Source organism: Notechis scutatus, chromosome 3 (assembly GCF_049901735.1).
Source record: "Notechis scutatus isolate UNSWTSFEM ecotype Mainland chromosome 3, rNotScu1.2, whole genome shotgun sequence".
Classification (NCBI taxonomy): domain Eukaryota; kingdom Metazoa; phylum Chordata; class Lepidosauria; order Squamata; family Elapidae; genus Notechis; species Notechis scutatus.
This window is the reverse complement of record NC_142011.1, coordinates 135,648,958-135,663,447: the sequence shown is the minus strand read 5'-3', so window position 1 is coordinate 135,663,447 and position 14,490 is coordinate 135,648,958. Positions and strand designations below refer to the sequence as shown.

General features: G+C 40.8%; 1 protein-coding gene across 4 annotated transcripts in view; it reads left to right on the top strand.

The window, feature by feature from the left end:
• DROSHA (drosha ribonuclease III) overlaps positions 1–14,490 on the top strand; it is a 125,517-nt gene that overhangs the window by 30,605 nt on the left and 80,422 nt on the right. For all 4 annotated transcript variants that reach the window (XM_087961182.1, XM_087961183.1, XM_087961181.1 and 1 more), the window contains exons 10-14: positions 1,766–1,837; positions 4,345–4,426; positions 6,145–6,219; positions 8,885–9,054; positions 13,576–13,700. In XM_087961182.1, coding sequence (XP_087817308.1) covers positions 1,766–1,837; positions 4,345–4,426; positions 6,145–6,219; positions 8,885–9,054; positions 13,576–13,700 — 524 coding nt within the window. The remainder of the gene's footprint in view (positions 1–1,765; positions 1,838–4,344; positions 4,427–6,144; positions 6,220–8,884; positions 9,055–13,575; positions 13,701–14,490) is intronic.

The following is a 14,490-nucleotide window of genomic DNA, read 5'->3' as shown; positions in this document are numbered from 1 at the left end:
TTGTGCCACGGCCTGGTACAAGCATCACAAAATGTTCCGTGGCCCGGTACTGGCATCAGCACGCATGGCAAGGCGAGCCGAGTGACCGGCCAGCCAGCCGTCCCCCGCTTCTCCCCGCCACCTTCAACTCCTCCTTTGTACCTTTGTCGATGGGCTTCGGGACGGCTTCAGGGCGGTCGCTCGGCTCGCCTTGCCTTGGGTGCTGAAAGTATCCTCGCGCCTTAGTTTTGTTCGAAGCCGCCCCCCCCCTTCGATGAAACTAAGGCGCGAGGATTCCTTCAGGACCCAAACGCCGCTTTCCAACCGGAAAAGCTCACCGGAAGCACTTTCTCATCAAAACAAGATGGCGCCCAGCAAACCGGCGGCCCGGTAGAAAATGTTCCATGGACCGGTACCGGTCCGGGGCCCGGTGGTTGGGGACCCCTGCTTTAGAGAATAGGCTGACTCCCTCTTCCTTGTGTCAACCCCAATATCTAAGGCATGGGTGCCAAACTCATGGTGTCACGTTCCCATCTTGTGACATTTTGTGACATTTCACCACGTTTTTCCCCTTCATAGAGCTGCAGTGGGCGTGGCCTGTGTGTGACCCGTGGGCCGCCATTTGACACCCCTAATCTAATGGGTTGCCACAAGACAGGAGGAGTAACAAAGAAGCAATGGATGGAAACTAATCAAAACGAGAAGCAACTTAGAACTAAAGAGAAACTTTATATATCTTATTTATTGATCTGATTTGTCAATCACTTACAAGATAATAGGTATAAGAATAAACATGAGTATGAATTCAGGAAATAAGTACGAATAAATGAGGACAATAGGACAGGGATGGGAGGCACGATGGTGCACTTATGCATGCCCCTTACAGACTGCTTAGGAATGGGGTGAGGTCAATAGTGGATAGTTTGAGGTTAAAGGAGTGGGAGTTTGAGGATGACAACAGAATCAGGTAGTGCATTCGAGGCATTGACCACTCTGTTGCTGAAGTCGTACTTTCTGCAATCACGTTTGGAGCGGTTTACATTGAGTTTGTATCTGTTGAGTGCTCTTGTATTGTTGCATGTGTGTGTGTGTGTATGTGTGTGTTATTGTATGTGTATGTATATGTAGATATTGTATGTATATGTATATAAAAGAATATATAACTTCCTGACAGAACAATTAATCAGTGGAACAATTTGCCTCCAGAATTTGCGGGTGTTCCAACAAAGTTTTTTAAGAAGACATTGGACAACCATTTACCTGAAATGTTATAGGGTTCCCTGCCTGAGCAAGAGGTTGGACTAGAAAACCTCTAAGGTTCCTTCCAACTCTGTTCTTCTCTAATCATATAATGTTAGTATTTCTTTACTAGCAAATGTCCACTGGTATTATTAACGATCTGTGTTCTGTTATTGTATTTACATCTCAAATTCTAAAAGTATAAACTATTTGATGGATTAGAATAGCACAAGTTGTGTGAACAGCTCTCCTGTATTCCCATTACAGTGTATATATTCTCATTGTAGGAAATGTATATTACACAGTACATAGGTAACTTGTTCACATTTGGTCGCTTCAGTGCATCTGCTTTAAATGTCCAGTAGGTGGCAGCATTTGATCATGCCATTACCATTCTGCTTTTTGATGCCATTTGCCACCTGGTGATCGCAAACTTTATTTTACATAGGCAACGCTACTACTTTTGATCAGAAGACAACAAAGGCTCTTAAGAGTATTGATTGAACTGCTCCTTAAAAGTGATCCATGTTTCTTTGTCTCTTTCTAGATTCCTCTGTGTAAAGTAATCAGATTTAACATTGATTATACAATTCACTTCATTGAGGAGATGATGCCTGAAGTAAGTTATGAGTGTGATTATTCAAGACATCTGTTTAGCTTGCAACGCACCAAGATATTTTAGATTTTTGATTCATGCATATTCTGAAGTGGAACATATTGTATGCCCTGGGTAGGCACTTGTAATTAAAGATACACTGTTTTAGAATCACCATGTCTATGATTCTGAAATATAATTATAAAAAAACAATAAAGCAAGACTTAAAACAAATTAAACATATGCCCTCCATAAGAGCAGGCCTTAACCCTGGCTGAGTAAAATATTAAGTGCTGCTGAAACTTTTCCTCAGGTGGGGAAAAACAATCAGATCATTGTAGCTCTGTTACAAAAAAAAAAAAAAGATGTATATTTAAGGGGAGAAGTAAAGTTTTCAACATTTCTTTCAAATGATAAAATTAACTAGTTTTGGTGGAAAAAAATGTTCTGTGAAAAGAGAGGTGAAGCTGCATATAATGATTTTAATCTGTCAGTTGGGGCCTGAAATAAATATTTTCAGAGAGGAAGTTCCTATATAGGAAGCTAAATATTGATCCTCTGCTGAGATCATTCTCTATTTCCTCCTTTCCTTCTTCTATTTCTCGCTTCTTCAACAGTCAATTGTCAATTTTTTCTCCAAAGGAAAGTATGAATGTTTAAATTATTTGTTCCATGTTTCTTCATAAGATAGGCGCTGGAATGTGAAACGATCTTGTTATGCCAATACCAACATTACCAATAAGTAAATGTTAAGGGAAAGAAATACCTTTCTGAATGTTTCATTTGTTCATAACGGTAGTCCTCAACTTATAATCACAATTGAGCCCAAAATGTATGTTGTTAAGTGAGAAATATGCTAAGTGAGTTTTGCCCCATTTTATGACTTTTCTCACCACATTGGCTAAGTGAATCAATGCAGTTGTTAAATTAGTAATATGGTTGTTAAGTCAATCTGGTTCCTTCATTGACTTTGCAAATAGATGAACACCCAGGGACACAGCAACCGTCATAAATATGAGTCAATTGTCAAGCGTCCAAATGTAAACTCTGTGGCCATGGGATACTGCAACATCATAAATGGTCATAAGTCACTTTTTTCAGTGCCATTGTAACTTTGAACAGTCACTAAGTGAACTGTTGTAAGTCGAGGACTGCCTTATATAGAGTTTATATCTGGAGTTAGCCTGGCTTTGGAATTTTAATATAAAACTATGTAGGGTGCTTGAAAAGAACTCTAGGCTTCCATGTTTATACTAAGCAAGGAAAAAAAAAGTCTAGAAATTAAAAGAGTGGGGAAAAACAACAACAACACAATTCTTTAGCTCTTGATTTGTTGGGGGGAGTGAATTCTGAAACCTATGTAAAACTTATTTATTTTTAACAGCTTTTATTTTATAAGATGCAATTTTAACTTGATTTGCCTATCAACGTAGGCTTTTCAAACCTCATAATTTGAGGTGAAGTAGAAACCCAACAGCATGAGGATCAGAAGTTTTAAAAAAAAAAAAAGAGGCGAACCCATCAGTACAGAAGGACTGTCTCTTTGCTTTGATTATGAAAATGTCATTGATCCTTAGTAGAAGAAATGCATTCTTGATCTTATATTTGAGAGCTGTACTATATAGCATGGCTTTTGCGTACAGGGCTAGTCAGATTAGATACTGTGAATGTCCCACCTAAATGTCTTCTGGTTGTACCAGATTTAGAGATTATTTAATAGCAACAGCACGTAGACTTATATACCGCCCCATAAGATAGGCGCCCCATAAGATAGGCGCTTTACAGCTCTCCCTGGGCGGGTTACAATGTCAGCCTATTGTCCATCCGTGCCCCCAAACAACCTGGAACCTCATTTTACTGGCCTCAGAAGGATGGAAGCTGAGTCAATCTTGAACCCCCATCAGGATTGAACTCCTGGCAGTGGGCAGAGTTTGCTTGCAATACCACATACTAACCACTGTACCACCATTTTCTTTTAAGGAAATAAAACCTCTGTGGGAACATACAAAGACTTCTGACTCATTTTGTATGTTTTTGTTTTGAGGAAGAAAACCAGGAAAAAATTAATAATCTTTCCCCCCCTCCCAATTTGAGACAGAAGCAATTAAAAATTGTAGCAAAAGAAAAGAAAAGTGGAAACTTTTCTCCTAACAGGGGTGCCCAGTCCCTGGGCTATGGACCGGTACCGGGCCGTAGCCTGTTAGAATCTGGGCCACACAGCTGGAGGTGAGAGGTGGGAGAACAAAAGTGCCATCGTAACATTTCTCCTTGACTGATGGAGATGCTACCATCTTCATTTCTGGTTTCTCAGTTTTTGTAAAAAGTCATCTTTGTTTTTCAGTCCTCTTGTCATAAGCATAAAGAAATGGGAACTTGGGCTGAGGAGGGAGGATCCTGCAAATTGAGGGGGGTTAGTTCCTGTCCTGTCCTGTCCCATCCCTGATTTCAGAGAATACATTCAACTCTCATGATGTAAGTTGGTGAAGATGTTCATTGTATGGTCTTGAGTTGCTTGCTTTTTTTCCTCCCAGAACTTTTGTGTCCGGGGCCTGGAACTCTTCTCTTCTTATCTCTTCAAAGATATTTTAGAACTTTACGATTGGAATCTGATTGGTAACTATCTTAAAAGTATATTAGTGGGAGATCTCCAGGTTGTTGCCTATTTGTTTATTTGCTATATTAATATAATATGCTGGTAGATTCTCTCTTGATGCATGCTAGGACCCTTCCCCCACCTGACTACAGATTCTTTTAATGAAAGAAGGGAAGATGTTTTGTTAAAAAGCAAAAGTCGGACACTTACATCACGTTTTTGTGCTGTGATTTTTAGAACTTCCCCATTTCTCCAGGGGAAAAAAAGAGATCAGATAGTTAGGGATGGTAGTTAAGAGCATCTTTGAGAGTTTGGAAGCCATATGAAGAGCTATAGAATTAAGTCTGTCTCCTGATAAATAAGTATTTTGTTTATAAGCAGAGGTGGTATTCTGGAGAACCAGTGGCGGAAATTTTGAGTAGTTCGGAGAACTGGTAAATTCCACCTCTGAGTGGCCCCACCCCCATCTATTCTCTGCCTCCCGAGTCCCAGCTGATCGGCTGGGTCTTCTTTTGTTGCCCTGCACAGGAGAACGGAGCTGGAAAGCAGGTTAGTGGGGTGGGAAGGGAATGGGGATTTTGCAGTGACTTTCCCCCAGGAGTGGGGAGGCAATGGAGATTTTACAATATCCTTCCCCTACCAAGCCATGCCATGCCATGCCCACCAAACCACACCCACAGAACCAGTAGTAAAAAATTTTTAATCCCACCACTGCTTATAAGACTAGATATAGTTAACTGCTTCCATTGCCACCATGTTGTGTAAACTGCCAATGATATGCAGAGATGATATGCTGTGAAAAAAATAATCCAATGAGCCATTGGCCCTAAAATATTAGGGACCCTTAATTTTTTTTCCCTCCGTTCAATCATGTTCAATTCTTGGAGATTTCCTGGAGAAGTCCCTGAAGTTTTATTGGTAAGGTTTTTCAGAAGTGCTTTGCCATTGCCTCTTCCCTAGGGGCTGATAAAAAGTGACTGGCCCAAGGTCATCCAATTGGTTTATTGCCTAAGATGGGACTAAAACTCCCAGTTTTCTAGCCTGATGCCTTAACCATTACACCAAACTGCCTGTACCTCTAAATTAGGAGGTAGTCAATTAATTCAGAATATTTAAGGAAAGGAGATAGATACCCAGTCCAGGGGATGTGAATATTGCATAGGTGCTGAGAAAATAAAGGAGGTATAAATATACTCAAAGAATTCAAAGCTTACAGGCAGAAGGAGAAAAGTATATAAGGGATAACTTCCCCATCCATTATGTTCAGTGGTTATAGAAAGCCAGATTTGTGTTGCCTGGTGGACATAAATAGTTGATACATTATAATCTACATATTTCATAGCTATTATAACAATGCACATGGCAGATTTTGTGGCAAATGGTTTTTATTGCCCACTATAATTCTGAGACCATGCAGTTGTATGTTCTGAGTTTTCCTTTTATTAGACAAATGTTTTTAGTTCTATTGGTTTTTTCCCCAAATGCTACAGTAATTCCCATAAGTCCCACCCATATACTGCCCATCTGTAGTATAATGATATTTGGAAGATCCTGTGTTCCCATTTTTTTTTCCAGAAAAAGGAGCTAAAACAAAACACACCACTGTTTCATAGGCTGCAAAATCATTTGCGTTGTACAAATTCAGTTCTATAAAAGTAGCTTAATTTTTACCGAAGTGCCAAAGATAAAGGTAAATGCTCTATGAACTTACACCTTGCTGTTCATTTTGTTATATAAGGTCCTTCATCAGAAAACAGTGATACTTCATGTCCTCGGTTCCATTTCATGCCACGCTTTGTAAGGTTTCTTCCAGGTAAGTGTATTTGGTTTTAGTGTGACAGCTATTCTTTTAGTTACTTCTCTCTGAGAAGATATAAATCTATGCCTGGACTGGTGTTTCTCAACCTTGGCACTTGAAGATGTGAGGACTTCAACTCCCAGAATTCCTCAGCGAACTATGCTTGCTGGGAAATTCTTGAGAATTGAATTGCACACATCTTTAAGGGGCCAAACTTGGTCTGAACTATTCTTGTTTCAAACTAGCAAATGTGTGTAGAAGAATCCACAGAGGCATTTAAATTTAAATCTATATTATTTGTGTCTGTTCTTAACAGTTTACTTTAACAGCTTCAGTACTTAAAAGTAATTTAGTATCTATGTTCAGCCATAACACTTATTTTTCTACTGTGTACAAAGCTTAGTTCGCTACTACGGTTCAGATGGAATGCTAAGCAGAACCCATAAGGAAAGCAAAATTAACCAGGTCAAAAACTAACCAAGTTTAAAAGTATGTATTGCTTTTACTGCCCTGATTAAGTATGTTGTATAAATGTTGCCTGGAACCTGTGGAGAATTTTTGATTAATATTCATAAGCAGCGGAAACTTTGTGGAATGTTTGAACTCCGATTTTTGGCTGCCACTCCTGAAATACCCAAAGGGGCTTTTTCAAAAGGCAGCTGGACTTTCTTTGTTTTGTTTTTTTCTTGAAAATGTTTCGCTTCTCATCCAAGAAGCTTCTTCAGTTCATCTGTGCCCTCAGGGTTACCTAAATAGTGCAAATGGATGTGGAATCTTCTTGGAATTGAAGAAGCTTCTTGGGTAAGAAGCAAAATGTCTTCGAGGAAAAAAAAAACAAAGAACGTCCAGTTGCTTTTTGAAAAAAGCACCTTTGCGGCAGCCATGACCAGGGTGACTGAGAATTTCTATAGAAACACCTGTAATACACTGCTTTTGAGATTGGTTTTCTTTTTCTGGTTTCTTCATCATTCCAGAGACTCCGGAATGATTCTTACCTATAGGAAACTTTTACTTCTGATCACTTCTGGTTGAACTAATAGCTTTCTGTTGTGTTAGGTATACTTCTCTATGGTGGAGAACATGCAGCACAAATTATTTCACTGGAATTTTCATAGGAAGCTGCTTTATAGCGAGTCAGAATGTTCAGTTGTCAGCGTTCCAACTAACCAACTCCAAACCAATAATCTCCGAGACAAACATTTCGTCAAAGTTCTGTTTTAATAGAGTTGTCATATTGGCACATCTGGGAAAACCCGAATCTGAGAGTTCTGGGTTTTCCCTTCCCAAAAGAAATTCAAAGGTCCATCCCCTGCATCCATCAGTCCCTCATACGGCCCAATCAAATATTTGTCCCAACTGGAGACATCCCTCTAGTCACTCCCCACCAGGTGCAGGGCAACATGTACTTGACTCTCTGAGAGAATGTTGTTGAAAGAATCTTCTACCTCACTATGAAATCCCCTCTCCCTCACTATGAAATCCCCTCTCCAGGCACTGAATGTGGCAGCCTCAAAGCTTCCAAGCAAAAAATGGCTTCCAAAGCTGACATCAGTGAGATTATCAGTTATCATCTTCTAGCAACAGCAGCCATCATACAAAATTTCCAAAGAAATTTAACTGTCGTCCAAATAATGAGAAGGCAAGCAGGATTTCCCTTGAGTTTATTTTGATCCCCCATCCATAGATATCTTGTCGACATGTGTTTATTATTAGAGTTGGAAGGTGTGCTTTTTAAAATGTTTTGTTTTCAAAGATCTGATATTTTTATTATTTCTGTCTAGCACTGGAAATGTCTTTTCTTCTGCTGCTTGAATTATATTTGATGTAATTATTTTGGGTTTTTTTAGGTTTTGAATATTAAGGTTTGATTATGAATGTTTTAATATAATTTTATTGTATTTTATTGCTGTAGCTTATATTTGAATGTATTGTGCTGCCTCAGGTGACTGGGTCCAGACTGGTGAATTATAAATATTTAAGTAAAATGTTTTTTTTTTTAAATTTAAATATGTTTTAAATTCAGCAGATTGTAGACTTTCAGACTTATGAAATAAGTGTGTATACCAAGTCCTGATGTGGTATCACAGTCCTACTAGCTTTGAAGGCAGAAGTCCAGGTTCATATGAAAACAGACTTTTTGCTGCTTATTTTAAGACCTAAATAGCCTCCCTCCCTTAAATTCTTGCATTTGCTTTGTGAAACAAAAAATGTAAAATAATTTACATCTAACTTTTAGTATAATGTATAACAGGGGAATTAGTCATTCTCAGCTGGTTGAAGTTGTACACCCAACCTCCATGCTGGACCTTTTGTGAATTTCTATAGATATTGTGCAAGCACTAAATTGAGTGACACCAAGTTCAAATAATTGCGTGGTGGCTATCTTATATAGGGTGGCTTATTATTTGAGTTAGTGCATCATGGTAGGCCAAAATATGGTTGGTCTGGCTTTGGTTTAATATTTTGGCTCATCCCAGCTATTATGATTTCCAGACTGTGGTTTAAAAAAATAGTGTGATATGCGAATCCCACCAGTTGTAAGTTATGGCTTAATGTGATGGGTAGACAAGCTATTGTTTAAGTTTTCTGTTGAAGCTGTTTAGCTGATCTGAAGCCATTGCTAGTTTTCGAATGCTTTCCTTTCGATGAGTTTGACAACCAGTCCTATTCTGTTTTCAAGATGGCGGGAAGGAAGTTCTCTCAATGCATCAGATCCTGCTGTATTTGTTACGCTGCAATAAACCACTCGTGCCAGAAGAAGAGATTGCCAATATGCTACAGTGGGAAGAGCTGGAGTGGCAGAAATACGCCGAGGAATGCAAAGGGATGATAGTGACTAGCTCTGGCATGGTACTGAGGTGTTCTCTCTTGAAATAAAACTAAATATATACTAAATATTAGCCATTCTAACTACTACTGATAATCTTATGTTTTTAATGTTATATTACCACAGAATCTATTATGGTTGAGCAATGTGCCCCTCTGTACTCCATGTGCCACCCCGAGTCCTCTAATCTGGGTGGGGCTGAGTATTCCAATGACATCATGGCATCAATTGTGGCCCCCTTTGCGGGCCACAAGTAGGGCACAAAATACAAGTAGTCCTCGATTTACAACCTATTTGTTTAGTGACCACTCAAAATTACAATAGCACTGACAAAAAGGGACTTTTGACCGTTTCTCCACATTTGCGACCATTGCAACATACCCATCGTTACATGATCAAAATTTGGACTCTTGGCAACTAGCAATAGCACTTAGACTTATATGTCACTTCGTAGTGCTTTACAGCACAACCTTTCTAAGTGGTTTACAGAGTCAGAATGTGATGACCCGGACTGTAACACAAATGTAACAAAATCTGAAACGTAAATAGATGTCCTTTAATGCTTCCAACTTGGCCCCACTGTTCAATAATTCTCAGTTGGAGATAAAACTTATTCAAAAATAGTCTTCAAAAGAAAGCAATACAGTCCGAACTTAATGAGCAGATAGAGGTGAAATAAAAAACTAAAACAAACTACAATGAAGGAATTTCCACAGGATAAACGGACCAGGATAAGTAAATACCAACTTCAAGGAGATAACAAGGCACAGTCTGTTGGAAGGACGCCAACCAAGATAACTTCAGTCCAAAATAACACACGCTTTGCTTCTGGCAATGATATGTTTTAACAGCTCTCTTTTATACTATTCTCCCCAACTGCAACCAATGAGGGGGATCATGGCTGCTTCCTCTCTAGTAAGCCAAGTTGTTTCCTTCTCCGTTCTTCCCTGCATATCATAGGATGAAAAGGAGATGGGCCTGGTTCTTCCTCTGACTGCCCAGCCAGCCTCTGCCCTTCCCCAGCCTCCTCCACAACCTCCGGAGCCACTCCTCCACTCCCTGTCAGCTATTCCTCCTCTCCCTCAGAGTCTGACTCTAACAAGGGCATGACACAGTATGTGGCCCCCCCAACAATCTGAGTCCTCACTTTATTGACCTTGGAAGGATGGAAGGCTGAGTCAACCTTGAGCCAGGATGGATACTGCAATACTGCAATCTAACTACTGCGTCACCATGCAGTGGTTCATATTTATGATGGGTTGCAGTGTCCCAGGGTCATGCGACCTTCCGACAAGCAAAAATGGGAAAGCCAGATTCTCTTAAAAACCATGTTACTAACTTAACAGCTGTAGTAACTTACTTTAGAACTGTGGTAACTAAAGTCATGAAATGGGACAAAACTCACTTAACTGTCTTGCTTAACAACAGGAATTTTGGGCTCAATTGTGGTCGTAGGTCGAGGATTACTGTAGTGTGTCCTGGGTGCCTCATCAAGAATAAAACTCTGAAAATATAATAACAAAAAGAGTTTTGTCCTGAAATTAAGGGAAGGAGAAGAATAGAGGCCACAGCAGGTGGATTTAATCCAGGGGTGGGATTCAAATTTTTTAACAACTGGTTCTGTGGGGGTGGCTTAGTTGGTGGGCATGGCTTGGTGGTCATGTTACTGGCTGGGTGTGGCCAACTCAACATCACTCACATCGAGGCACGCATCTCCTCGCCTGGCCTCTCATGACTGTGGGGATGCTGCAACAGTCATAAGTGTGAAAAACAGCATTACTATAATAACTTGAGGACTACCTCTTTTGAAATCTAACAATGACATTGTCTAAGATAGAGGTCCCTGTGGGCCACAACCGACTACCGGTCTGCAGCCTGTTCCCAAACCAGGCTGTGTGAGTGGCCAGCTGGTGTGCGTGCATGCGCGTCCACAGCCTCACTCGAGTAAGCATCTTGGGGGCTCTCAGACCCACTCGCGCGAGTGTCGCGGGCGCTTTCAGTCCCACTCACATGGGCAACGGGTGCTTACCACGTGCATCCATACTGTGATGACCCAGGATGTGGCACAAAAGCAACAAAGTCACAAAAGTAGGTAAAGTCCCTTTAAGACCTTCAATTTGACCCCCAGTGTCCAGTTATCATCAGCTGGAGAAAAAAACTCTCCCAAGAACAGTTTTTAAAGGGGAAAAAATTAGTCCAAACCCAAGTACATATAAACTATAAATAAAAACCAACACAAACCACGCTGCAGCAATTAACGAGACAGGGCAGGATAAGGAATTGCAGACTTCAAAAGATAACGAAGCACACACGGTTGGGAGGACGCCAGAACCCAGATAAGACTTGACAAATCAAAATAATTCACGCTTTGCTTCCAGCAAGATGCTGTGCGCAAACGCCCTTTTTAAATCCTGTTTTCCCAGCTGCAGCTGATGAAGGGAATCAGGGCCCTTTTCTCCCACGTAACCTACGTAACTCATGTTGCTCCCTTCTCCATTCCTCCCTGTGTGCCCTAGGATGAAGAGGGGATGGTCCTGGGTCTTCCTCTGAATGCCCAGCCGGACTGTGCCCTTCCCCAGTTTCTTCCACAACCACCAGAGCCACACTCCCTTTCAGCTGCTCGACCTCTACCTTGGAATCAGATTCCAACAGAGGCATAACCCATACATGCCTGTCCCTCCCACAAAACCATCCCCTCCCCCCCCGGCACCAGGCCACCAACCAGGTTGGGGAACTCTGGTCTAAGATATTAACATGCCTTTGTATTGATGTGTGGGTTAAAGGCATTAGGTTTTATTCTGTCTGTCTAATATGCTGAATGCCAATGAAACAAGCATAGAACAATAGGATAAAATACTGGCAAGGGAATACAAAGTTCAGAAAGTAAAACAAGACCCCCCCCAAAAAAAAGTAAGGCAGGAAGCAATCCAAGCAATGAGTTTTAAATAAATGATCTGCTTGAATGTCTCCCTCTCTTCTCCATGCTCCAGAACATTTCATCCATCTCTCAAAAGAAAGAAAATCATGTCACGTAAACACCTCTTCCTGTTGTGTTCTCCTTAATATGTATTGTAGAAAACATAAAGGAAGACTCCGTTCTTCTGACCACAGGAGTAACTTTTGTAGATTTTAATAATGAGCCTCTCACCTTGCTACTGGTCTATAATGACTAAGATCATGAGGGGGTTTATGGAGCATCATTTTCTTGTGTCTGTGTCTGTCTCCAGCTTTTTAAAGTGAGAATGAAAAAAGGAAGAAAAATAAGGTTTTGTGTGTGCATATTTTTCTTTTCTGCCAGGTTCCTTTTGTGACAATAGCAATTATTCTAATTTCTGCCGGGAACAAATAGAAGAGGGGGATTTGCGTGGGTTTTCTGCTTCTTTGTTAACGTGAAGACTAAATTAGGAACAGAGGGAGAGAGGGGGAATATCTTACAAAGCATAACCTTGTAAATTTATTGAGAAGAGCATTGCATTATTCAAATAAAAATGAATTTTGAGTCTCCTTCAGGGCTAAATACCCATCCCTTTCTTGGTGATGTTTTAACTCTAAAGTTTAGAATGACAGTGGCTCCCGCAAGATAATTAAACTTTTAACAGACTTTTTATTGATTCCACCACTAGCCTACATTTATATTAGTTCTTGCAGCCATTATGAACTCCTAACATTAATTCCTGGTTGGAACCTTACACTATAAAAGTAAAATGAATGGTTAATTCTGTGAGAACTTTTGGGAGAAGCAGAAGGATTGTAATTCTAATTTTAGTCCTCCCATAAATTACTGTAATCAATACATAACTGTGAGTTAATCAACCCAAAATTAACCTCAGCCATTTTGTGTTTTAAATCTAGCACTAGCATGAAATGAGGTGACCATCTTGTTATCCTTCTTTCTCCATGTCTGTCTTATGTTCAGGCTGAACTTATTTAGCCAGCTCAAAGTTTTCCATTGTTTAAGAAGCCTCTGTGGTTAGACAATCCTTTTCTGTGTGTGAACGTGAAAAGAGTAACAGAAAGGATATTTCACACTTTTTCCTCACATAATCTTTGTACATGTGAATAGGATGATTTATTTGCCTAAGGAAGAGAATCCACATAAACTTGGAAGAGATCCTGCTAGATTCAAACTGTTAATTTTTATGTGGAATTGCTAGCTACTTTCAAAATAGTGTTAGTAGATATAGTCCATGGAAGCTTCAGTGTGTTAAGTATGTTTGTATCTTCGGAAATTTATGTATATCCCAAACTCCAAAGCAGTAGCACTTAAATACTGCTTCATAGTTCTTTACAGCTCTCTCTGAGTGGTTTACAGTGTCAGCATAATGCCCCCAGCAATCTATGTCTTCATTTTACTGATCTCTGAAGGATGGAAGGCTGAGTCAACCGTGAGGTGGTCAGAATTGAACTCCTGGCAGTAGGCAAAGTTTGCCTGCAGTATTGCATTCTAACTACAGCGCCACCACCATAGTTCAAATAAACATTGATGGAGTCATTATTAGTGGAAAAATTCATTATTATTTTTTTTACCTTTTCTCTTCCTGCAGAAGCCCAGTTCTGTTCGCATTGATCAGTTGGATCGTGAACAATTCAACCCTGATGTGATTACTTTTCCCATTATTGTCCATTTTGGAATACGTCCAGCTCAACTCAGTTATGCTGGAGACCCACAGTAAGCTGCTCCTTTATTAGTTATATGGAACTAATCAACAATATAACTTTTTTTTTCCTAGACAATATGTATAAGTAGTGAAACATTTAATATTATTGTCAGGTGTCCATGTCTAAAATGCTTGCCACCTTTTCCCATTTGTTGAGAGTGGCCAAAGTGCCACTGTCTCCATAAAACATTCTAGATCAGGCTTGTCCAACCCGCGGCCCACAGGCCGCATGCGGCCCAGGTCACCTCGTAATGCGGCCCAGTGCCCACCCCAACCTTCGTGCAAGAGCCAGCGAGGAGGAGGAGGAGAGGCAGGCGCGGGCGGGGCAAGGCGGCGCCACGCCAAGCAGCAACAGAAAAGGCGGGCGCCTTCAGAGCGCTCCTCGTGCTGAGGCAGCCGCAGCCCAAGAGTCCTGCTCCGCCACCTCCTGCTGTTGCCGCCGCCGCTGCTTCTGCCCCCGCCGCCGCTGCTGCTGCTGCACCGAGCCTCCCGGTCCTCGCCTTCCAGTCCTGCTGCATCCAGCTGGGCCATTTGCAGGGGAGAGGTAGGAGCGAGGCGGGCGAGCTTTCTCCCCCCCCTTCCCCCCGCAAAATTTGGCCGGAAAATTTGGCTGTGATAAAAAATAAATAATTTTTAATAATTAATTAATTAATTAATTTTATTTTATGCGGCCCAAACCAAATTTTCATCTTCTAATGTGGCCCAGGGAAGGTGAAAGGTTGGACACCCCTGTTCTAGATGGTTATGGTCAAGATTTGGTGGAATTAACTGAATTAACTTTATTGTCAAGATTCTGGCAGT